Below are 26,846 nucleotides of genomic sequence, written 5' to 3'. Positions count from 1 at the left end.
GGAAATCTTGCCTCACCAATCTATTACATTTCTTTGAAGGGGTGAACAAACATGTGGATAAAGGGGAGCCAGTTCATACTGTGTATCTGGGTTTTCAAAAGGCGTTTGACAAAGTACCTCATGAAAGAATCCAGAAGAAACCGGAGCGTCACGGGATAGGAGGTAGTGTCCTATTTTTGATTAAAAACTGGTTAAAAGATAGAAAACAGAGAGTAGGGTTAAATGGCCAGTATTCTCAATGGAGAAGGGTAGATAGTGGGGTTCCCCAGGGGGTCTGTGCTGGAACCACTGCTTTTTAACATATTTATAAATGACCTAGAGATGGGAGTAACTCGTGTGGTAATTAAATTTGCTGACGACACAAAGTTATTCAAAGTTGTTAAATTGCAAGAGGTTTGTGAAAAATTACAAGAGGACCTTACGAGACTGGGCATCTAAATGGCAGATGACGTTTAATGTGAGCAAGTGCAAAGTGATGCATGTGGGAAAGAGGTTCCACGTTAGGAGTCACCGACCTAGAAAGGGATCTAGGCGTCATCACTAAATATACGTTGAAACCCTCTGCTCAGTGTGCTGCGGTGGCTAAGAAAGCAAATAGAATGTTAGGTATTAATAGGAAAGCAATGGAAAACAAAAATGAGGATGTTATAATAACTTTGTATTGGTCCATGGTGTGACCGCATCTCGAATATTGTGTTCAATTCTGGTCACCGCATCTCAAAAAAGCTATAGTGGAATTAGAAAAGCTACAGAGAAGGATGACGAAAATGATAAAGGGGATGGGACGACTTCCCTATGAGGAAAGGCTGAAGCATCTAGGGCTCTTCAGCTTGGAGAAAAGACGGCTGAGGGGAGATATGATACGAGGTCTATAAAATAATGAGTGGAGTGGAACAGGTAGACGTGAATCGTTTGTTTACTCTCGAAAAATAGTAGGACTAGGGGGCATGCGATGAAGCTACAAAGTAGTAAATTTAAAATGAATCGGAGAAAATATTTCTTCACTCAACGTGTAATTAAACTCTGGAATTTGTTAACAGAAAATATTTTAAAGGCGGTTAGTTTAGCGGGGGTTTAAAAAAGGTTTGGCCGGCTTCCTAAAGGAAAAGTCCATAGACCATTTTTAAAATGATGGGGAAAATCCACTGCTTATTTCTGGAATAAGCAGCATAACATGTATTGAACTTTTTTGGGATCTTGCTAGGTATTTGTGACCTGAGTTGGCCACTGTTGGAAACAGGATGCTGGGTTTGATGGACCTTTGGTTTGTCCCAGCATGGCAATACTTATGTACTTATGTAAGAGACAGCGGGATTTTAGATATGAAGTGGGAAATAGTGGGGAGATGCTGACTATTGGGGGAGAGGAGAACTGGAGAGAGGAAGGAGGAGATGAAGTGGAGAGAGAGAGAGGGGGGAGATACCAACTATGAAGGTAAGGAAACGAAAATGGATAGAGAGGGGGATGCTGACTATGGGGGGAAACAGAGAGAGAAAAAAGAAGCTACATTGTTGGCTAGAAAGGACAGAAGCTGAACTGCTGGGGTAGGGAATGAAGAGGAGACAGGGAGATGATAGGATACAAATGTTGGGGGGGGAGAGAGTAAAGATGTTTGCCTACAAGAGTATGGGGTGGAGAGAAGGAGACAGACAGTAGAGATGCTGAGCTACAAAGGTGGAGGGTGGGGAAATGCTCAATAACATGTTGGAGAGTCTATGATGGGGTTGTCAAGGAGATGAACGACAGGAGAGTGGTGAGTACAGAGGATAAAAACACGATAATGTGGGGTGACAGAAGGGAATAGGAGAATGGGGAAGGAGTGAGATTGGAAATGACAAAGCTAGGGACTGAGCTAAGGAGATGGAAAGTTGATAAGTATGTGAAAAGTAAAAAGAAGGAGTTGGAGAACTGGGGGGGTAAGAAAGAGGATTAAATTTGAATGGGCAGAAAGGCAAAAAAAGATAGTGGGGAAAAAGCTAAAAGGGAAAGAAAAATATGTCAGATACATATGTGAGGGACTAGAAAAAGACAAAAGGAGAAGGAAAAAAGAAAAATACAGAAAGCTGGCAGAAGACAGACAGGAAAGCAAAAGAGAGAAACTCACTGGGACCAACATGAATGGATAAATAAAATACCCAGATAACAAAGGTAGAAAAAAAGTATTTTTATTCTGAATTTATGAACTGGAATATGTTAGTTTTGGGGAACATGCATCATGGATATCTCTGTACTGTGTTCAATACAAGAATAAATGAGTTTGTTTTTACTTTTCCAGTGTTGAGTGCCAAGTTTTGACTTCTTGGGGTCACCAGATCAATTTTTGTTTTCATATTTCTATTTCTAATTTGTGATCTCTATTTGATGAGGGTCTGTCTGTGCATACATGCCAACATTTCAAAATGATTGGAGGTGCCAGACACAATACTAATAACCCTACCTAGATTTAATGAAGGAGCTGGATTCACAGATCTGGCTCCTATGCTGTGCTCTGCCTGTGACCGATGAGCGGTATGTTGTTTGCAAGTAGTCTATGTAGATATCTATAGCAATCCCATTTGTTCTGTTGGACCAGTAGTAGGTATATTGGTGTTCTATGGCCTAGTGTAATATTTATAGTGTTGCCTATTCATAGGCAGGGGTCTTGTTATTTGAATCTTAGGAATTAGTGCTACTGTTGTATGTCAGGTTTGCTACGTGTTTGGTCAGTTGGAATCTTTGTCAGCTTTTGTATTCCATGGAGAGATTTGTGTTGCTGTTGCTCAGATGACATGACAATCAGAATATTTTTTTGTATGGTGACTTCCAAGGAGAAATGTCCTATCTGTTGTTTTGTGGATACAGAACATATTTACATTTAACACATAAGAACTACTATACTGTGACAGACCAAAGGTCTCTGGAAATTTAAGCCCCAACCCAGCTCTCTGCCCTGCAATAGCAAAAAGAAGCAAGTGCTTCAGTAAAAATAGACACTTGCTCCTTCTGCCATTGCAGGGCAGTACTCCTTCATGCCACCCAGCTGCCAAAGATTTCTGAGAACACCACTATGGTATCATATGTGTAAATGTTGAGAAAAACTTTTATTAGGCCAAGATTTTGTTGATAATGTTGCAAATTTGTACTACTGTGGGTGATATTCTTTAATAACATTTTTAACATTAAATATATGAATTTTCCAAGTACATGTACATGCCAGCTTCCTTTTAATCCATAAATGAATTATTGTGTGTGTAGAAGTAAAGTTCACTTCTGGTCCTGCCCCCAGTTCCACTTCTTTTTTGTCTACAAATTAAGCCCTGGTAGAAAGCTCTGGCATCAGTTCCAGTATTAAATATGAATACTAAAAATAACGGCTGGTATTATGCATTGGATGCTTACAGTCTGAGCTATTTGCTGAGGAGAGACCCCTCTTGGCCAAAGGTTTTGATCAACTCACCTCCTTTGTAGAGAAATCACTAGCCCTTCACCCAGGACAGTCCAGTTTCACAAAACATTTCAGTACCAAAACAATCATGGCAGACCTCCTCAGCGAGCTACACACACATTCTGATCATCATAAAATTGTTCTTGCAATGTCTCTTGATCTATTAGCAGCCTTTGATCTTGTTGACCACTCTCTTCTTCTCTCACACCTGGCTGCTCTAGGTCCGGCACTTTCTTGGATTACCTCATTTCTTTCTCAGCGTATTTTTTCAGGTTCGTGTTTCTGATACTATCTCGGTGAAACAGGAGTTGCACTGTGGTGTCCCTCAAGGATCAATCTCTTTCTCCCCTACTTTTCAATCTCTTTCTTAGTCTCCTTGCTACTCTGATTCAGTATTTTCATAATGCAGTCCATATTTATGCTGACATAGTAACATATAGTAACATAGTAGATGACGGCAGAAAAAGACCTGCACGGTCCATCCAGTCTGCCCAACAAGATAACTCATATGTGCTACTTTTTGTGTATACCCTACTTTGATTTGTACCTGTGCTCTTCAGGGCACCGACCGTATAAGTCTGGCCAGCACTATCCCCGCCTCCCACCACCGGCTCTGGCACAGACCGTATAAGTCTGCCCAGCATTATCCCCGCCTCCCAACCACCAGCCCCGCCTCCCACCACCGGCTCTGGCACAGACCGTATAAGTCTGCCCAGCACTATCCCTGGCTTTTTCCTACCTCCCCTCTATCCCCATCACTTAAATCTTTGTAATCCTGTCTTGACTCAGTTGCATTGTGGATAAAAGGACACCACTTAGTGCTCAAACCAGTTGCATGCTTGTTTTCTTGTGCATTAACACTCCTGTCCTACCCTATCCAACTGTTTTGAACTCTCATTTCCCCAGTAACCACTTTTCATTACCTAGGTATCATCTTTGACTCATCCTTATCGTTCTTGCCACAAATTTCTCATCTAAAATTTGTTTTCTACATTTTCAGAAATTGCGTGCAATTCGTCATTAATTTTATACAAATCAGCTTCACGCCCTTGTTCTATTCTTTTTCACTTCCCATTTGGATTATTGCAATGCCATTTATGCTGGACTGCCCAAATCATGACTAAAAAAAAAACTGCAAAGAACTCAAAACACTGCTATTTGTTTAATATGACGTTCAAACCCACTATGACCGCACTTCCCCACTACTAAAGCAATTCCACTGGTTGCCAGTACACTAATGAATCATTTACAAGGTTGCTACATTAACATACCTGTTCTAAGATTTTTTGAAGGTGTATATAAGCTTCCTGTGAAGTCAGTTTGAGCTCCACTATCAAACGATCTAATTTATTTATCAGCAGTACAGGACGGATGTTTTCAAGCCAGGCTTGTCGAAGAACTGCCTGTGTCTAATGAAACAAAGCAATGAAAGTAAGAAGCAAATCAGTAGCTCTTTACAGAACAAAATAATACAAAGTGCCTTTCTTTCACAGGAGGCATCAATATAATCACAAACTGATTTCCTCTTACTACAGATGATACATACCTTCATGCAGAACAATCTTCAGTCAAGTGTTTTAAAGTGGTTTGGATAGACATTATGGAGAAAAATAGTGGAAGCACGGCCTAGGGCTGCCAGCAGGTTAGGTTTTCAGGATATCCTCAATGAATATGCATAAAAGAGATTTGCATATGAAGTTATCTCCATCATGTGCAGATCTCTCTCATGCATATTCATTAGGGATATCCTGAAAACCTGACCCTGATGGTGGCCCTTGAGGACTGGGAGTGAAGACCATTAGCCTACTGGTAGAAATAATAGGTTGAGAACCAGGGTTCAAATCTCACCACATGCCAATATGCCCTGCGACCTTGGATAAGTCACTTTATAGCCTGCTGCTTTAGGTATCCAGTTAGAATTAAAGCTCTTTGGGGCAAAGATTTATTGCACCTGAACAACACCAGTGCCGCCACAAACATAAGAATTATCATCATTTTAATTCATCTACTTTAGAATAATTTCTCATATAAATGAAAATATTTTAGAACAATGGGATTCCATTTTTTATTCTTTTTCATTAATGTGACAAATTATTTTGCAGTTTGTTGCAGGCATGTATTATGGTATCTCACCAATATGCATCAGCACTAGTTTGCTGAACTGACTGATTTGATTCTAAAAAAATCAACCACGTGAAGTGGAGGAACACTAATCCCTACGAACAGATCAAGTAGAGAACTAAGGAGTAGGTTGCAAAAGGAATGGTCCTTCTAAAATCGGGAGGAAGACAGAAGATCTTTGTACACACAAGTTAGTTTATTACTCCTAGAAGATTCAACATGGCACTAGAGTGCCTGTCTCAGGAGTCTATAAAATATATACGAAATGGTAAAATGGTAAAATGTCAAAAATTACAAATATATAAAAAGCAAATACCAAAATACATAAAATTGCATATAAAAGCAATTATCTAAAAAAGCACATTCAAAATAAATACTGAAAACAGTTATAGTACTATGTGAATAACATGAAGATATATAGGGGAAAATATATGTATATATATGTATACAAAGTCAAAAACAAAGAGATAATCTCTTAGACAAACAATTATATTCTACATAAACTTTAAAGAGTATAAAAGCCTGGGTATACTGTAATACAATTATACAGGACTGATGTGTAGTCATATTATACTTTGATATTTCATAAACATTAAATATAGCAATAATGATATGACTTTAAAAAATACATTATAAATAGATATGGTTAAACACTGATACAGCCTCAAATAAAAGAAACTTTGCCGCAAAAGCGTGACAGTTTGAATCACACTGTTTTGTAAATTATCAGCAAAGCTGTATAGGCTTCTAGTTTCTGTAATGATGGCTAAAGTATAAAGAGAGCCTGATGAAATAACTATAAAAATATACAGATGTAGAATTACATGTGTATAAAATTATCCATCAGAAGAGCCCTTCTGTCAACAGATATGCAATAAGTGAATACCAAATGCGTTTCAGAACTGAAGAGTTAGATGTATGCCGATATTGACCAACTGTGTAACGTGTTATATGTGAGAATTAAAAAATATGTTAATTGGGAAGGACAACTACAGAAATCAAAACCCAAGAGTGCATGACAAGAGAGATGTATGACAGTGTGTGAATAGTTAAAAGGGACCAGGAAATGGGACCGAATGTCAAACATAAGGGTTGAATCTACTGCAGAGTGGCTGCGGCAAAGAGACAAAAACAAAAATTGGGGATTCTACAACCGCAATAATATGTTGTGAAAATTTAGCTTGCTTTACGTAGGCATACCTTACTAAGGAAATGCGGGAATATCAAAACAGACTACATCGGGATGTTTATAAGTGCATAAGTATTGCCATACTGAGAAAGACCAAAGGTCCATCGAGCCTAGCATTCTATTTCCAACAGTGGCCAATCAAGGTCACAAATATCCGGCAAGATCCCAAAAATGTACAAAACATTTTATACTGCTTATCCCACAAATAGTGGATTTTCCCCAAGTCTATTTAATAACGGTCTATGGACTTTACCTTTAGGAAGCCGTCCAAACCTTTTTTAAACTCCGCTAAGCTAACCGCCTTTACCACATTCTCTGGCAACGAATTCCAGAGTTTAATTACACATTCAGTGAAGAAACATTTTCTCCGATTCGTTTTAAATTTACTACATTGTAGCTTCATCGTATGCCTCCTAGTCCTAGTATTTCTGGAAAGCGTGAACAGACGCTTCATATCTACCCGTTCAACTGCACTGATTATTTTATAGACCTCTATCATATCTCCCCTCAGCCGCCTTCTCTCCAATGCTGTATGAGAAGATGAATAATGACATGGTGAAAATTAAATGCCATGTGATTTCTAAACATACCTTCAAGAAAGTTCAAGGTCACAGAGAACATGTTTTGCCGTTAGATAAAAAAAATCTTCTGTATGTGAATACAGAAAATGTATATTATGGTGCAATCCTTTGATTTTGGTGCCAATCTTACTAACTCAGTACTGTATCGGTGGAAAATGGTATGTAAGAAATCTCTTTTCAAATTGCCATACTGAGATATACAAAAGCACATTTATTCCAGTGTTTAACATGCAGTGGCTGAATTAAAGATAAAGGTGCCTTAAAAAAAGGCACCATAAAAGGTTAAACAACAAGGGGGAGATTCTACAAATGGCGCCTAAATTTAGGCACTGTATATAGAATACGCTTAGTTATTTCAATGCCTAAAACTACGCACATCCATTTACACCGACAAAAACGTGGTGTAAATCCCAGTGCATAGACGTATGCGCACTGGGCCATATTCTATAACTACACGTGTAAATTTTGGAACACCCATGAAACGCCCATTTCCCCGCCTATAACCATGCCCTTTTTGCTTACACGCATTAGAATTTTGGTGCACTTTGTTACTGAGTACACTTAGCGAGTTGTCTGTGTAAATTCTAATTAGTGCCAATTAGTGCTCATTATTGCTTAAGCGCTCATTAGCTTGTTAAACTTCTTAAGTTACATGTGTTGTTAAAGAATTTGCTTGGATTTCGGCGCAGATGTCTAGGCACACTATTCAATCTGGAGGAAAAAGTGTGTAAAGAAATACCAATGTTATGATGACATGGCTAGATACGCATGTGTATAGTTTATTTTGGAAGCGGTGTCGCCATACTGATTATGCAACACACTTCATCTATTAAAAAGAGGAAAGAGCAAAAAATAATAAAAATGGGCAATGTTCTGTGGGTTTTTTTTATTTGTATGCCACACTTTCCCACTCATGGCAGGCTCAATGCGGCTTAGGTACGTATTTGTACCTGGGGCAATGGAGGGTTAAGTGACTTGCCCAGAGTCACAAGGAGCTGCCTGTGCCTGCAGTGGGAATTGAACCCAGTTCCTCAGGACCAAAGTCCACCACTCTAACCACTAGGCCACTAATGTAAAAACAGAGATGATATAGTAATTACAGTAATAGTGAAAATGAATAAACGAAGGCACAAATCCTACACAGATGTGTGTGGAATACATTCATTAAAAAATCCAATGTTAGTGTGGATTACTTGAATAAATGATGAAGTTGCAATGTGAGCTAGAAAAACTCTGTGTAAAAGGATCCGTCTTCCTTGCGTCTTTGGAAGGACCATTCCTTTTGCACCCACCTCCTTGGTTATGATTTGATTCTAAGCAATCTCATTGGATGGAACATCAATCCCCCTAGCACTGCCTTGTTTCAAGGACATTTAAATCAATTGCTTCATCTTGATAAGAAAAAGATAATAAAATACATAGTCCACAAAATAAACATAGTTCATACTACAATACCAGCAATCTACTCTGAAAAGGAACATTTCTGTCAGTTAACATCGTGCTGGGCATCAGGTCTTCACCTTGGACTCCAGCTCCTGCAGACAGGATGCTAGTTACCAGTAAGTGTCTTGCAAGTCAGGGATTAATATTAAGATAATGGATTATTAGGCATTTCTCCCTTCCCTATAAGCACAGGTCACTGAAAATATGTGTTTCTTGTACAATTTCTCCGTAATGTTTTTCCATTACCTGTGGACAGACTCCTTCGACAGCATCCACTACAATGATTGATCCATCACAGAGCCGCACCGCAGTTGATACTTCTGAAGAAAAATCTACATGTCCTGGGGAGTCAATCAAATTGATGAGGTACTCCTGGCCATCTGTAAACAAGCAGGAACTTCTCTGTAAATGTACAAAGATGCTAATTTTTCAAATGTTTTTAATAAGAACAATTCTTTTTTCCAAATTCATGGGCTCATTTACTAACAACATGTGCTAATGCTGTTAATGCACCTTATCTACTACACAGCCCAATGCATAAATGAGTTCTTGTGGCGAAACAGGGAATTTTCCTGCTTGTAAATTGTATAGCTATTTTTTATGATGTGCATTTCCCTTGTTTGGCCAGCAGATGGTGTCTGTCCTTTGTTTGTAAAGTTGTTACAGAAGTGAGTTTCTTCTTCTTCCCGCCTAAGCTGAGGGGAACTAATCTGCACTGCTGTTGGTCAGAAGCCCCTCAGTGTTTATGCTCTGGGCTCTGATTGAATCTGCTGAAAATCTTTAGACTCAGAGTGGAAGTGTGGAAGGTACAGACCTCTATACTGAGACCTTGTTCAAAGACTGTGAGAAGTTAATTTTCCTTAACTCCCCAGGTACTAGTTAGTGAATAAGTGTTCAGTTAGTTTAATATTGATTCCTGTTTAATTTACCTGTTATTGTCTGCTAATTACACCCTATTCATCCGTTCACTGTTCTAACTTGTTATGATAATAAATCAATTCATTTATTAGCTCTGTTTGTCCAGGACTAAGAATCCTGGTGGTTTGTGTTTTGGGTCTGTGGGTTCTTTATAGGAACAGTGGGTCCCCTTGTCCTTAGAAACCACTGGGGAATTAAGCTGCAGGTGGGAGACTTGCCAGAGGCAAGCGTAACCCAGCAGGTGGGAGGAAGGGTATGCCAGAGTAAAGCACGTGCACAGGTGGTAGTGGGCCTCAGCGGTGCTGGGACAGACCCTCTAGGTGGCCGCAGGGTTAGCCCCAGATGGGTGCTAGGCGTTACGTGACAGTTCTGTGGTAGGCAATAAATGTTAACAGCATTAGCACATGCTAGCTGTTAGGAAATGACCTCAACAAAAACTAAGTATTTAGAAATGCTTTCCATATTTGCCTGGGGGGAAAATAAAATTCTCTTTCACTAGGAAATGTGAGTGGCTGATACTATATCTGTTATGCAGAAAAACACTCATCAGAGGGCACACGAGGGACAGTCAAAAGGCAGGGCTGATAAAGTTGACACAGGAAAAGGAGCCAGGCGTAGAGCATTCTATGCAGAACCCAGATGAATAACAGGATAAAGAACAAGGAATACGATTAGTGGTCTAAGGGGAAACAGATGGTGGGAACATGATTTCTTGACAATCTCAAAGGATTGGGTAGCATAATATACGACCTCCAAAAAGGGGTAGAAAGGGAAAACTAAGAAACTGAGACAGTTTCAGATAGTACTTATGTATAGCAGAGCTGTTCTCCAATGAGAAAAGATATATTCTGAATTGTAATGTGGTAAGTAAATAAAAAAGATTTGAATTTTCTCATACGTGGCCTAAATTAAGGGTGGCTGGTACATATTAATTTGGGGTGGTGGTAAAAAGACAAAAACAGTTATCAACTGGTACTGTAACAGTAACAAACCACTAGAAGAGGCATCAAAATCAAACGTATGAGAACCAAAACTGAACTGCTATGAAGAAACATTTTATTGTTAGTACTGGCTAACTCCTTTCTCTCCTTCTCTGCTCAAATTCAGCAGATTGCCAAAACCTGTTGTTTCTTTCGCTATAACATCAGCAAATCAATCCGCTCCTCTCTGAGCACACCACCAGAACCCTTATCCACACTCTTATCACCTCTCGCCTTGATTATTGCAACCTACTTCTCACCGGCCTCCCTTAGCCATCTCTCTCCTCTTCAATCGGTCCAAAACTCTGCTGAGCGACTCATTTTTCGCCAAAGTCGCTATGCTCACATTAGCCCTCTCCCCAAGTCACTTCACTGGCTCCCTATCCGTTTCCGCATTCAATTCAAACTTCTCTTACTGACCTATAAATGCATTCACTCTTCCGCTCCCCAGTACCTCTCCACTCTTGTCTCTCCCTACGCCCCCCTCGGGCACTCCGTTCTGTAGATAAATCTCTCGTCTGTCCCCTTCTCCATTACTGCTAATTCCAGACTCCGTTCCTTTTACCTCGCTGCACCTCACGCCTGGAATAGACTTCCCAAACCTGTACGTCTAGCTCCGTCTTTGGCCCACATCTTTAACACTGCTTTTGACTCCTAATCACTGCTCACTTGCCTATACCTTTTATCCCCACCTCTTTAATTCCCTTACCTTTTAATTGTTCTGTCTGTCTGTCTTATTTAGATTGTGAGCTCTTTGAGCAGGGACTGTCTTTTCGTGTATGGTGTACAGCGCTGCGTATGCCTTGTAGCGCTACAGAAGTGATAACTAGTAGTAGTAGTAATGTAGAAGCCTGCCCTTGCAGATCAGGAACGCGGCCGCGCAGGCTTCTGTTTCTGTGAGTCTGACGTCCTGCACGTATGTGCAGGACGTCAGACTCACAGAAACAGAAGCCTGCGCGGCCCCGTTGCTGATCTGCAAGGGCAGGCTTCTAGATGGAATGTTGCTAGTGGAGGAGTAGCCCAGTGGTTAGTGCAGTGGAACATGGAATGTTGCTACTATTTGAGATTCTGGAATGTTGCTATTATTTGAGATTCTACATGGAATGTTGCTACTATTGGAGATTCTGTTGCTACTATTTGAGATTCTACATGAAATGTTGCTATTCCACCAGCAACATTCCATATTTAGATTGTGAGCTCTTTGAGCAGGGACTGTCTTTTCGTGTATGGTGTACAGCGCTGCGTATGCCTTGTAGCACTGTAGAAGTGTTAAGCAGTAGTAGTAATACTGGCAATATATCTGTTTTAAATAAAGGCCACTCCAAAAAGGATAAATACTGCTCCCAGGAACCAAATTGATGGTATGTTAATTTCCAAATCAAAGGAGCCAACCCCATAAGCATTAAAAGAAAAAAAGGTTATTCATCTTCAGCTGTGTAGCACTGGCCACTCTGTTCTCCATCCACTTAATTTTTCCTTTTTCCCATTAAGGCATTACTACTTGATTTCACTGCATAGATAGGAAAGTTTCTTAAGAGTTTCAGTGAATGCAAAAGAAACGAACAACAGAACATGCAGGAAAAAAAAACTCCTTAAGAGCACATACCACGAATTTGGGTGCGGATGCAGATTTGTGTATAAATTAGTCAATTAGGCGCTAACAATCAACTATTGGAGTTAATTAGCACTAATTAGGAGTTATGTGCGCATCTGCCCTGTGCCTTTTTCTATAACATACATGCCTAAATTTCATAATGTACAACTCAAGAGGGGTGTAGCCATGGGAGGGGCATGGATGGCTCTGGGGAATTCCCAGAAACTAAGGGGCCCTTTTACTAAAGGGTTAGCAAACAGCAATGGGTATGCCGCGTGCCAATCTGGAACTACCGCAGGAGTCCGGCAGCAGTTCTCATCCCCAGTGCGTGCCATTTCCGGCGACACAAAAATATTTTCTATTTTTGTAGCGCCGATGTTTACCCGGCAGTAATTGGGCAGCACCGTACAATGCCCAGTTACAGCCGTAATTGCCATGAGGTAAGTGGTTCACTTACCAAACGGCCATTTCTTAAAAAAAAAAAAAAATCCTTTTACCCACTGCAGTAAAAGGAGGCCTCAGCGTGCATCAAACACATGCTGATGCTAGCACAGGCCCCCTTTTAAAGCAGCTTAGTAAAAGGACTCCTTACTGCAATATTATAGAGTACCTGGATTTGCATGCTTAACTGCCATTTTGTGCCCAAAGTTATTATTATTATTATTAACATTTGTATAGCGTTAACCGACGCACGCAGCGCTGAACACCCAACACAGAGAGACAGTCCCTGCTCGATAGAGCTTACAATCTAAAAATACAGACAGACAAGACAATTAAGGGCGAGGAAAGTACTGGATGAGAAGGAACAAGGATAGGGGAATTGAGTTAGACGTGAGAAGCATACCAAGCTACTATTCTGTAAAAGGCACACTGCCCAGAGTGCCTTTTACAGAATATATCTTAGCGCAGATCATAACAGTGCCTAACTTTGGGTACCATCTATTGAATCTGGCCCATAATGGGCAATAATCCTATAAAGCATGTTTTACAGGCATATAGCTATAGGTAAATACAAACATACATTAAGCATGCCAACAAAAGCGTGTGTAATTTATGTGGTCTAATGCAGGCATTTGGCTGGAGGTGAGGCAGAGCTGTGAGCTATATACATACATTGTAATATACACGCAGAATACATGCACAGTCACCCCTGCATAAGAACGGGTGTAAATTTGTGCAATAGCATTTATGTGCTAATGGGGATAGTTCTGGGAGCCTAGTTTATGTGGAGGTGTATTTTCAAAACACTTAGACTTAGGGGCCCTTTTACAAAGCAGCGGTAAGCCCAACGTGGGCTTACCACATTTTAATCTGGAGCTCCTGCCAGCCCAATGCAGGCACTGGTGGTAGGTCCACTATTTCCAGCGCTGGGGAAACTAAGGTTGTATTTTTTAGCACGGTGCTAACCCAAGAGTAATCGGGGAGCCCTCAATGGGTGGCAGTAAGTGCTCCCCCTCGCATGGCCACATGGTAAGAGCAATCTTACTTCATGGCCATGGCTATTTTCAGCCTTTTTTACCCGCCGAGGTAAAAAGGGCCTCAGTGTGCGGCAAAAACAGCCCCCGTCGCTAGCACAGGGCCCTTTTACTGCAACTTGGTAAAAGGACCCCTTACAAAGTTACACAGGTGCTCATTTTCGAAGAACACAGATTTACAAAGTTACATGGGAACCTATTGTAAGTCTGTGTGCTTTGAAAATGAGCCTCCAAGTAACCGATGGAACTCAGTAAGTCTAAGCGCTCTGCTGTCCTGGACTGATTAAGAATCCTGGTTGGTGTTTTGGGGTCTGTGTTTTCTAGAAACCAGGGGACCCCTGAGAGTGTGGCCCCAGTAACCTAGACATCACCGGGGAATAACTACCTGAGTAGCACCTGGGGAGTTCAGGAACTTAACTGCTGACAAGCCTTGAACAGGATCTCAGGACAGAGATATTTCTCCTCTGTACCTCCACACTGAGAGTAAAGAAAAATCCAGTACCTCCTGGCTAGATTTGAAGCCCACGGCCAACCAGAGCCCCAGGGCATTGGCTTTGAAAGTATCTGGCCAATGGTACTACAGATTGCCTTTCCATAAGCTTAAACTGGAAAAGATAAAGCGGCCCTTTTGCTAAGATGTGTAAGTCTAAGCGTGCCCAACGCGTGCAAAAATGGAGTTACCGCCCGGCTACCGCGTGGCTTTTGCGGTAATTTCAATTTACGCCACGTCCAAAAATAATTATTTTCAGACGCGCGCCAAGTGGCATTTGATGCGTGTAGGTCATTACCGTATGGTTACCACGTGAGATTTTAGCGCTAGGTCAATGGTTGGTGGTAAAGTATCAGACCCAAAATGGACACGCCAATTTTGGTTTTGCCACATGTCCATTTTCGGCAAAAAATTTTTAAAAGCCGTTTTTACAGGCACGCTGAAAAATGGACCTGCGCGCACCAAAACCAGCGCCTACACTACCACAGGTCGTTTTTCAGCACACCTTAGTAAAAGGACCCAAAGTCTTTTCCCTGCAATAGTTTTACAATTCAAAATAAGCGCGATCTGCAGGCCAATTAGGAGAAATACATTTTCATGACGTTATTTATTTACAATTCATAGGCCTGAAAACTCACTGTTTCGTCAGTGCCACATATGTAACGTAAGGGGAGGCAAATGCATGCGTGTGTTGCAGATCAGCATTTACATACTTAAAGACCCGAGTGATGCTGTTCTCATTGTGCACATGGTTTCTTTCTGAAATGGTATACATTTTACAAAAGGCTCTATGTTCAACAAAGCCTTTTGCACAATACCGAGGAAAATGAGAACGTTCCAACCTGACATTTCATGTCCCACATAAAGCTCTTATGGAAATGGGGCTTAGAGTCACTCCTAGAGAAGGTGTAACACTGAGCAGGTGCTTTCAGGGAAATATTTCATAAAGGCACATAGGAAAATGTTATTGTTGTTGACATAGAGGCATATTTTCAAAGCACTTAGCCTTCCAAAGTTCCATAGAAACCTATGGAACTTTGGAAGGCTAAGTGCTTTGAAAATATGCCTCATAGTATAAGGACAACATCTGTGCCTAAGTACTGTTGCTGTCTGGACATTTCTGCAGAGGAACCAACGCTTTTAGCTCGCAGTAGAAATCAGCAGGCGGTAAACGGCGAGACGCCTATTAAATTCCTATGGCAGGGGTTCCCAAACTTTTTCGGCTCACGGCACCCTTAGTGTCTGAGCAATTTTTCACAGATCCCTCCCCCCCCCCCCAGCCACATAGGTCTCCACACCATCCCCCCCCCCCCCCCACCACAGCCACATAGGTCTCCCTTTCCCTGTAGCCCCCTCGTCCCAGAAAGTCCAGCACACCATTCCCTGCAGCCCCTCCCCTAAATCCAGCACACCTCTGCATTCCCCAAATCCAACATCACTAGCTACCTTCCATCGTGCAGATCCAGGACCACTGCCGCTTCTTTCTCTATCTCCCGTCGCTGCTGCTGTGCTTGCAGCTTACATTTTCAGGCCGTCTGCAATTCAAACAGGCAGGCACTCCGGGGCCTACCCAGTCTGCTGCGTCCGGCCCTCTCCGATGCAACTTCCTGATGTGAGGGCCGGACGTGGCAGAAGGAAGTCCCCGCAGTGCCTGTGTGGATCACAGATGGTGCAAAAATGTAAGCTGCAAGCACTGTATCGGCGGCAGGGGAAGAAGCAGGAAGCGACAGATTCTGGACATGCGGGAGGGAAAAAATAGGAAGCGATGCTGGATTGTGGGCGGCAGGAGGGAGGTCAAGATGTGCTGCGGCACACCTGAGAGTTTGCTGCGGCGCACCGTTTGGGAAACGCTGTCCTATGGTATAGGAATATAATAGGCATCTTGGCATTTACTGCCAGTTGATTCTACAGTGAGCTAAAAATGCTAACGCGGCTCATTAGAAGACCCCCTTATAGAATTGTCCTTCTGATATGCAGATACACTTACATGCATACAGCTTGTATGCACATTCATCTACCCGAACTGAGTACAATCATTCCTCGAGGCAGGGGATTAGCCTTTGTATTCAGAATTTAGAAAAGAAGATATAAAAGTTAGCACAAATTCCTTGGGGTTATTTTCAGAGCAAATGCATACTTTTGCTTTATAAAGTCATCAAATCTGAGACAGAAAAAAAATACTAACATTAACCTCAAAGGTCCAAATTTTCTATAGGATAAACCAATGGGACTCTGTACCTTCTTCATAGTGCAGTGATATGGCGCTGGACTTCATTGTAATCCCACGGATTTGCTCATCTTCTCTGCTGTCCAAATACCTCAGCTTAAAAGCAAAGTGCATATCGTTAGCAAAAACCTGAACACGGGATCTGGGCGCCTTAGAATTAGGCATCGAAGGTTATGAAAATTTCCAGCTGAACTTAGGATCCGTAGGTTTTGGAAACAAAATTTTTATTTTAGCTTCCTAAAACTGAAGCGCTATTCTATTGCCTACATTTAGGTCCCAAATCAGAAACCTAGGGAGTCTTTTACTTAGGCTTGCTCGCGTTTTTAGCGATCGCCAAAAATAGGCACGCTCCAAACGCTAAAGAAGCCCACAGGAATACACTGGCGTCTTTAGCGTTTAACACACGCCTATTTTTAGCACGTGCTAAAAACGCCAGCGAGCCTAAGAGACCCCCCCCCCCCCCCTCTAGTGCTGAAAAACAGTTCTAAGCACCTAATCTAGGCCAACATGCAATCAAGTCAGGAAAGTCTCTCACTTTTTAGGAGCCTATATTTGAGTATGAGAAAAACAGAACAAATCAGCCATAGCCAATTTTCAGAAGTTGCCAAGAGAGGCACCTAATTCCCAAAGTTAGGCTAAGCCTCTTAATAACTAGGCATACAGGAAGGAATTCAATAAACAGCATTGAATCCTAGGCACCAAGTGCTTTCTATACAGGATGCACACCTTATATAGAATAGCATTTAGCACGGATCCCATGCCTAGCTTTTGGGCGCCGGACTTACACCTCCTAAAAAGCTGGTGTAAATGCTGGCACCCAAATTAAGCGTGGTCATTCTGTAACTCCACGCACAACTTTTTGGAACTCTCCTGACAAGTCTATGGCCACGCCGTACCTTACAGACTAGCCTGCATCCAGATGTGTGCATAAACTTTTAATGAGTGCAAATTAACTTCAAAAATTGGTTGTTAGCACCCAAGTATTGATGGTTCGGAGCTCATTATCCAATTTATTTTTGCACGCATCTCGGAAGTGCAACTCTGGGTACCATATATAGAATCCAGAGGACATGGGGTAATTTTATGGCAGTTTTCCTACATGTGAGATCTGTTTTATGTGCAGAACAGGCCTTATATAAAATTGTACAACCTATATATATATGCACCAAAAGATTGTGCATACTTTTATACAGACTGCATAAAAGTATTCCTAGAGGTATAATTTGCACAAAGCAGAGGTGGGGTTGCAATGTACTTTACTTGTATATTTTTTTACACCTGCACTGACATTGATGGTGCCTATATAAAACAAGGATAGAATAAGCACCTTCTTGGACGTTCAACGTGTGCCCTGTCTTAGAAACAGCCCCACATTGATGAGTTATCACAGATACCCCACCTATACAAAGAAAGCAACTTTCTAACAGTGAAACCAGCCTTGGCAGCACCTTACCTTCCCTGCCAGTCGGCTAGATATTATTCCATTGCTAGATATAAGACAGTCAGCTACTGTAGTTTTCCCTAGAAAAGAAGAAAAAAGCAATATAAAAAAAACTCATTTATCACACTTATGAAAAGTAACCTGGTATGTGACCTAGAAATATAAAAATATTTTAAACCATATATATATATATATATAAACTGTTGGTTATCACCTTAGCATGCAGTCAAACATGAATTTAATGTAAGGCAGTGAGAAAAGTGATCTTACCATGATCCACATGAGCCAGAATACATATGTTCCTGATGCTTCCTGTCTTCTTCTGTAGTGCAATAATTTTTTCCAAGCTAGTAACACCCATTATGTCTGTTTCCTGAATAAGAGAGAAGACCTAGTCATGAAGCTTAAGAAAAGATCTTCAATTAGGTAAGTAAACTCACATGAATTTGGATTTATATTTTATATTTCATTACTTGTCTTTCCAAATCTGAGCTCAAGGCAAGTTACACACAGATATCATTAAGTATTTCCCTGCCTTAAATAGATTACAATCTAATGCACAGAAGGCAATGGCAAGCCATTTTATATCATGCCAAGAAAACCTGTGGTTGTAAAGAGTCAGTTTGACTCAAGGGCAGATCTGTATCTAGAAGGAGAAAATAATGCACATTACAGCTGTAACACACGTTAATAACTACCCCCATTAAGGAGACTGGGCAGACATAGTACCACACTTTAACTGTTAAGGCAGCACGCAACGTAGAATTTTTATTATGTTATTGATTTAAATTGTGAATTACTCTGGGTCTGGTTGATAGAAGCAGCTAATAAATGGTGCCTAAAAAAATCAGCGCTGAAATCAGTGCCAACTAAGCATATTCTATAATCAGCACCTAGATTTAGGCACCAATTATAGAATAAGTTTAGTTGATATATCAGAGCCTAAACACATGCGAGTCCATTAACACCAAGTACAACATGGCGTAAATCCCGGTGCATAGATTTAGGCACCCATGAAATACCCATTTCCCACCCATAATCATGCCACTTTTTGACTGTGTGTGTTAGAAGTACGACGCACATAATTACAGAATATGCTTAGTGAGTCGTGCACCTAAATTATAATCAGTGCCAATTAGTGCTCATTATTGCTTAAGTGCTGAGATCAGCACTCATTAGCTTGTTATGCCAATTAAGTTACGCACAGTGTCATAGAATCCATGCTGATTTCAGCGCCTAAATCTATGTGTACTTTATAGAATCCGTGAATAAGGGAGGCAGTCAGTGAATGGTGCACAAATTTAGGCTCTGCGTAAAATGACTTTTACAGAATACTAGTTTAGTGAACGTTTCACCTGCCAAAAGCTGCTGTAAATGTTGGCACCTGATGGCAGTTAGGCATGCAAATGCAGGTATTCTGAAACAGCTCACCTAAATTCCTGGAAAGTCCCTGACCCGCTCATACCCCTCCCGTGGCCACACTCCCTTTGAAGTTGCACACTAAGAAATTTAGGCACACATGTTATAGAATTGGGCAGATCTGCATGTAAGTCCTAATTACTACCAATTAAGTGATTATCAATAATTGTTAGCACCTAATTGGCTAATTAGTTTATGCACAGATCTGGAATCCGTGGAATCTCAGCGGAGATTGGGTGGCGATGTCGGTAATTGGAAACAAAACGGTAGCTGGGCAGACTTCTACGGTCTATGCCCTGATCGTGACTGGATAGGGATGGGCTGGAGTGTAAATTTTAAGGGGCTTCGATGTTAGCTTCAGAACTTAGCTCAAGAATAGTACTGGGCAGACTTCCAAGGTCTGTGCCCTAAGAAAGGCAAGGACAAATCAAACTCGGGTATACATATAAAGTATCACATACCATGTAAATGAGTTTATCTTTTGGGCAGACTAGGTGGACCGTACAGGTCTTTATCTGCCATCATTTACTATGTTCACCTCCAAAACAAAACAAAGTTAAAACTGCAGCCTCATTACTTAAATGGTGGCACTTACACATGTAGTTTTATGAAACTTGATAGCTATAAATAGAAGTTGTGAAATTGACAGTTCCACATGGAAAATGTCAGGTCCACGCTGTCCATCTTTCAACGTCTATCTATGTAAAAATAGCTGTTCCCCGTGGCAGCACATATGCATGTATGAACGCACTCCTGCAGGTTTTTAGAAAAGGCTCTGAACTAGCATATCCTTATGCTTCAAATCCAATCTCTGTAATACAGGGCTATAAGGAGATCTTTTACTAAAGAGTGTAAAGCTGGTAATGCGCAAATTAGCATGCATTAACCACTACTGCACAAATGCACCAACAATTAGCAGAGTGTCATGCCAGTTGGTGGGACTGCGTAGTATTTACCACGCGGGTACATTTGCTCTTAACACAAGTTTACTTAACTCCTCCTCAATAGGAAGCACTAAGGGCTGAATTCAATAAATGGTGCTGGGAAAAATTAGCACTCAGCGCTATTCTATAAAGGGCTATCCAGAATGAGTGCCCTTTATAGAATAGCACATAGCAGGGATTTGTGTACCCAGCTTTGGGTGCAAGGACTTACACCAACTGAAACCTGATGTAAATCCTAGCATGCAAGTTAGATGTGGATCTCCAGAATTCTGTAACACTGCGCACATCTTTTTCAACATCCCTGACCTGTCCATGCCCTTCCCATGGCCACGCTCCCTTTTGGGTTGCACATGGAAAGATTTGGTCAGGGATCTTTATAGAACTGCATGCAGCCAGATCTGCACACAAATCCAACTATAATCAAGAATTGCATAACAGCCAATTATTGATTGTTAATGGCTCATTACCTAATTTATTTGCGCACAAATGTCAGGATCATGCCCAAATTTGGGATCCATTTATAGAATCTGGGGGTAAATACCTCCATGCTGGCTACAACCAAGTTTTGGTATGCTAATGAAGTTTTCAGTGCAGTAATTACAGAGAACATGGTGGGCATGCATCCAACAATTAACATACAGCCTTTGCACTATAGGGTATTTTAATTTTTGCTGTTAAGTCAAAGCATATTTCCTCAGAGTTAACTGCAAGGGAAGATGCTAGCAACAACCCTGACATTTAATGCAGAGGTTCTGCTATTACCATGCAGTAACTGCAAGACTTTACCACATCTTAGAATAAGAATCCCTATGTTTTACACTTGAGGCAATGGAAGATTAAGGGGGGAGAGTTATCAACATGAGCTACCGTTGAGATGTGTTATTTTCCTGTTAACCCCAGTTATTAGTAACTAGGTCTCTGTGCAAAAAAAATGGGAACTGTGCTAAAATACCACAAATTAGTGGTAAACTAACATTTTAACGGTAGCTCATATTGATAACTACGCCCCTGTCACTTGCAGGAGTGTCAGTGGAAGAATTAGGAAGATATTACTAATGTACATAGGCCTGTAGGCAGTTATTTAGGATAAATAGCAGTCACTTATGATTTGATGCGCCAAAACTCAGGTGCATAAATAACATGAACAGGAATGTATTTTCCAAAAACAGACAGTGGCAGTAAATTGAGAGATTGTTCCTAATATATCCAGGTTCATTCCTGTCAAGGTATGCCCATCTGGAGACAAATCAACCGTTGAAATAACAAAAAAGCAGACAATTTTTACCTTGCTTGATGGCTTTAGCATGGGATAGCCATTAGCACAGGTTCATGATAACAACTACCACATACTAAAGCCAGAAAGCAAGGCAAAAATCTTCTGTTTAGTTTGCATAGGGGCAGGATCTGAGCAGGTCATAGCAGAGATGGGGTGTGGCCAGCCCTGATATCTAGTGTGTAGGTCATTACCACTCACTATGTCAGGTCAGCCGGTACTGCAGTTGTACTTAATGCTGCCTCAGGTACTAAAGCTTCATGGATAACATGTTAACTGCCTCTGATCCCCTTAGCATTATGCTCCCCACCTATCCATCACCAAAACACATGACCCCCTCTTCTGCTCCCCCACCCCACCTCACCCCTAAGAACCCCAGTACATACCATAGGAGTAGTGTGTAGTTATTAAAGGCAAGAGTGATCCCCAATTGTTCCTGCCTTCTTTGGAGCCAGGCTCAAAATGGTGGCTTTGACCCCTGGATATTACTCCTTCTCTTAGATACTAGACACTAGGGACCATAGAGGCCAGGATACTTTATGTGCTTTGGAAAGGTGAAGGAAACAGGATGCATATGCTTTGGGGGGAGGGGGTGGAGATGGCATAATGTTAGGAGATGGGGCAGTTAACGGTTTACCTATCAAGCCACTATAAATGTATTGACAGATAGTGCTATCTCTCGATACATTTCAGTGGCAATTCTATAACTGAATGCTATGAGTTACATGTCCAAATTACATAGGCAGTGAGACTATAAGAGCATTTATGCACATAAGTGTTCTTATAGTCCGCTTAAGTCCGCATCTATACACCTACATTTAGGTGCAATCAATAACAGGGATAAATACACACACCTAAACGCAGAACTTTAGCACATAATTTACACTATTTTTAAGTGCATGAAAATGTTGAACACTTCCATGACTCCTATGTTCCTCCCCCTGTGAACATGCGTTTGAATTTGCACAAAATGCACTTTACGTTTTGCTCTTAAGGTGTGGTAAGTGTAAAAACTTAATATAGTAAACACGCCCCTAAATACAGGGTTTAACATCGAGCTCCGTGACTATAATTACTCTGTCGATTCCACTACGGTATACACTACAACCTGCACGTTATAAAAGCCTCAAAAAGAAAAGAAATCCTTCCCAAATACACTACCACTTAAAAGTCATACTACCACTGACTCAAACAATATAAGCGCCAACTTTTTGCGAATGCTAAACAACCCAAATCACTCCTGCTAGGACAGAGTCAAGAAGTCTGCACAATATTGGGGCATTCAACCTGAGCAAGGAAAAGGCAGAGCCGCTCTAAAGGAGAGGACAGGCAGCCCTGTCATATACTGTACGTCCTTAGGAGTATGTCATCCAGAAACAATTATTCCTGCCATTACTAGTAATAACTCTCTCCCACGCTTCAGGGAATTTTTAGCTGCACCAGCGGGAGAACCCAAAACTCCGAGCTCTCAACCTCTAGACAGAAAGTCACTAGAGATTTCCAGCAGCCTCACTCACCCCAAGACTCCGCTCGCCAGTTCTAAACTTTTGCCCAAACTAATTACCACCCCAGTACCAGGCAAAGCTCACAGAGCTGACCAGCGACAACGTGCGTACCTATTCCCATAGATCCGGAAGTCACTAACCCTCCTCTCTCTAACCTTTCACCCATGCCCTGTGATGTCACACGTCGTCTTTGCGTTGTTGCTGTGATGCTTGCCAGTTGCCAGGGTAACGTCGCGCTTGCCTGGATACTGGGCGGCTGCGCATTGGCAGGCGATTACTCGGCATTCAGAACCCGGCGGCGGCGGAACTGTGAATTTGCCCGGGATTCGAGATCGCGGTTATCCAGCTACAGGAGAAATTAAAAAAGGAAACCACCCCCTCGGACGCGCTCATCATGAGGACCAAGTGTATCTGTGAAATCTGCACCTGTGGGTAAGTATGCATGCAAGTATTACTCCTGTTTTTGGAAAGGAGGGTTTTTTTAGGTGAATTAACAAAAATGTTCCCATTTTGCTACAGTCTTCATTCTAAAATTCTTCTTCCAAAGCATTTCACTAGGCAGTTAAGAGAGGACGCCCTCTTACTGGATTTCCTTTTTCAAAGCTTCTAGGCGATTTAGTCGTGGTAGTTGAGACTGAAAAAAATGGCAGTCAACTCTTCAGCTGGCTGCCATCCTGCTGTTTCTGCTATAGCATATGGTATACCTAACCTGTGTGTTGGAATTTTGCTCCGAAACAAAAACCTGATTGCTAATAATGAGAAGTGCAATAGACTTTTTCTGAAGTGTCTTTTAAACCAGAGTGTAATGGATTCACTCTGTGTTCTAGTTGCTAAGGAAGAATACATGAAATAGCACATGTTTAAAAACAAAAATCCACTAGGAATCAGTGTTAAGCTTTCTAGTTTTCCAGCCTTTTATTCTTTTTGCCACTATCAATGCTTCAATAGAGAAGCCCCTGCTGAAATTTTAATAGAATACAACTGATAACAGGAGAAATATGTTACTAAATATGTTGCATTCTATCTTATGCTAAGGTTTTATTTACATTTTACTATCAAAGTTAATTAAAATGAGGGAGAAAGGTAATTTTTGTCCATGGAGAAGTAGTTAGCAAAGAACTAGGAAACACAGGGTTCAAATCCCATTTCTTCCACTATGCTTTTTGTGACCTTGGTTAAGTCACTCTGCCCTCTATTGCCTCAAAAAAGATATAGTGGAATTAGAAAAGGTGCAGAGAAGGGCGACAAAAATGATAAAGGGGATGGGACGACTTCCCTATGAGGAAAGGCTAAAGCGGCTGAGGGGAGATATGATAGAGGTCTATAAAATAATGAGTGGACTGGAATGGGTAGACGTGAAGCATCTGTTTACGCTTTCCAAAAATACTAGGACTAGGGGGCATGCGATGAAGCAACAAAGTAGTAAATTTAAAACAAATCGGAAAATGTGGTAAAGGCAGTTAGCTTAGCAGAGTTTAAAAAAGATGTGGATGGCTTCCAAAAGGAAATGTCCATAGAACATTATTAAATTGGACTTGGGGTAAATCCACTATTTCTGGGATAAGCAGCATAAAATGTTTTGTACTTTTTGGGGGATCTTGCCAGGTATTTGTGACCTGGATTGGCCACTGTTGGAAACAGGATGCTGGGCTTGATGGACCTTTGGTCTGTCCCAGTATGGCAAATACTTATGTACTTAAAATACTTAGGACCTCATTTACTAATATGTGTAACCCAGGTCTCACTCCCCACTAGCTCGGCTCTGTTTCACACTGAGAGCCCTTTTATTAAGCTGCGGTAAAATGGAGCCTATGCTAGTGTCGACTTGTGTTTTTAATTCATGCAGAGGCCCCCCCCTTTACTACAGTGGGTAAAAGGCTGTCTCTTTTTATTGAAAAGAAATGGCCATGCAGTAAGTGAACCACTTACCATGTGGCCATTTCAGGGAGGAGCTCTTACTGCTACCCATTGAGGTGGCAGTAAGGGCTTCTGCACTAACCTGGAGATAACTAGGCATCGCACAGCACTGCCCGATTACCACAGGGTAAACACTGGCGCTACAAATATAGAAAATATTTTTGTAGCACTGGAAATGGCACATGCTGGGGGTGGGAATTACCGTCGAGCTCCTGCAGTAGCCTGGTGGTAGTTCCTATTTGGCACACAGTAAGCCCACGGTGGGCTTACCGCCACTTATTAAAAGGACCCCTGAGCATATTGTTCCTTTTTATATTTTAATAAAAAGATTTAAATATAAAATCATAAGTGTTCGAAGCTTCTGCAGATGAGAACAGAGCCCACGGGAATGGGGCAGGGACGGGGACAGAACCTGCGGGGATGGGGCAGGGATGGAGACAGGGCCTGCGGGGACGGGGCGGGCACAGAGACAGAATCCACGGGGACGGAGACAAACTTTGTCCCCGTGTCATTCTCTAATTATTTCCCAAACTCTGCTGTCACTCACTACAGGGACCACAAAGAAAACAGGAACGAACTTCTACAAAGAAGCAGAAGACAACAAGGAGTAGACTAAAGGATGGCACAAGACTCTCAAGATGGAAGTAGCAGAAGACAAGTCTTTATTAAGGCACAAATGTAAGACCCGACACGGGTCCGTGTTTCGGCAGACTAGCTGCCTGTTTCAGGTTACGACTGCATAAAAACATATGTAAAACATATTAATAACAACATAGAATTATACGTACAAAAATATATTAATAACACCAAATAATTCTAAATACAAAAATATGTCTTCATATGAGCACATAATCTATATATATAAAGCTTACGCATGCGTGTGTTTGTTTGTTTGTTCGTGTCCAAACTCTTCTGGCCCCCAAAGAGCTATGGCCACTAAACGCGGCACCCAGACTCTACCTGCCATTGCCGAGGTTATTGTGTAGTTTGAAGCAATTTGGTTGATGGGGGCACTCAGGGGTGGGGGAGAAATACCTCCATCCATTAAATGAATAGGCTGCAGGTCGCCAAGTTTCTTCTTGCTGTTGCTAAGCGGCAAACAGCTTTCTTGCTGTTGCTAAGTGACAAACTGGGACAGGGTGAGGGCTCAGAGATTGGTGAGGAGAAACATGGACAGCAGCTGTGCAGTTGTCCTTCTCTCATTCTTTAATACCCTCTTCCCTTTCAATTTCAGTACAAGGGGCGGGGGGGGGGGGGGGAGTTCAGAGACTGCAGGGAACAGGGTAGGGAGAAAGTATTGGGGTCAGGCTGGGAAGTATGTATGTGTGCATGAATTCACTACCCTGCCAGGAAACGTTCCTCAAAAAGGGCGGGAAGCTGAATTTCAATATGCCCTTGAAAAGAAGGCTGTGTTTTGACAGGGAAATGGTGAAAGCCGTTAGTTGAAAGAAACAACTAATCAAGAAAATCAACATAAATAAATTGATTGGAAAGAAAAGTTAGTGCTAAATAGGGATCCAGTCTCCACATTTTCTGATTTAAGGGCGTGTTAAACTCAATGTCAATGTCACCCTTTCTCACATACCCCTCAGCAAAACACCCCAGTCACTCTCAGCCATTCTCACATCCTTCCACTCACACTCACCCATTCTAATACAGCACTCGACAAAACACCCCACTCATACTCACCCAGTTTCACACATCCACGAGTATCACACCTCCATGCACATTCACCCCTTAGCAGTACACCCCCACTCACACACCACAGAATAGCACACCCCCACTCACACTCATCTGTCCTCACACACCCCTTAGCAAAGTACCCCCAATCACACTCACCAATTCTCACACACCTCTCAGCAAAACACTCAAATTCACCTGTTCTTACGCACCCCTCAGCAAAAC

General features: G+C 41.6%; 2 protein-coding genes across 2 annotated transcripts in view; one reads left to right on the top strand and one right to left on the bottom strand.

Annotated features, from left to right (window-relative positions):
* Positions 1-23,117, bottom strand: part of EFL1 (elongation factor like GTPase 1) — a 446,854-nt gene extending 423,737 nt beyond the window's left edge. The window contains 6 exon segments of the mRNA XM_030189629.1: positions 4,696-4,833; positions 9,005-9,138; positions 16,454-16,538; positions 17,896-17,963; positions 18,154-18,256; positions 23,037-23,117. Of these exon segments, the coding sequence (XP_030045489.1) occupies positions 4,696-4,833; positions 9,005-9,138; positions 16,454-16,538; positions 17,896-17,963; positions 18,154-18,244 (516 nt within the window). The 5' untranslated portion in view covers positions 18,245-18,256; positions 23,037-23,117.
* A 217-nt stretch (positions 23,118-23,334) lies between these two features.
* The window catches only part of SAXO2 (stabilizer of axonemal microtubules 2), a 63,754-nt gene continuing 60,242 nt past the window's right edge, over positions 23,335-26,846 (top strand). Inside the window, exon 1 of the mRNA XM_030190425.1 lies at positions 23,335-23,456. Coding sequence (XP_030046285.1) covers positions 23,419-23,456 — 38 coding nt within the window. The 5' untranslated portion in view covers positions 23,335-23,418. The remainder of the gene's footprint in view (positions 23,457-26,846) is intronic.

Source organism: Microcaecilia unicolor, chromosome 1 (assembly GCF_901765095.1).
Source record: "Microcaecilia unicolor chromosome 1, aMicUni1.1, whole genome shotgun sequence".
Classification (NCBI taxonomy): Eukaryota; Metazoa; Chordata; class Amphibia; order Gymnophiona; family Siphonopidae; genus Microcaecilia; species Microcaecilia unicolor.
The sequence above is the reverse complement of the archived record's forward strand: the minus strand, read 5'-3'. Positions and strand labels throughout refer to the sequence as shown.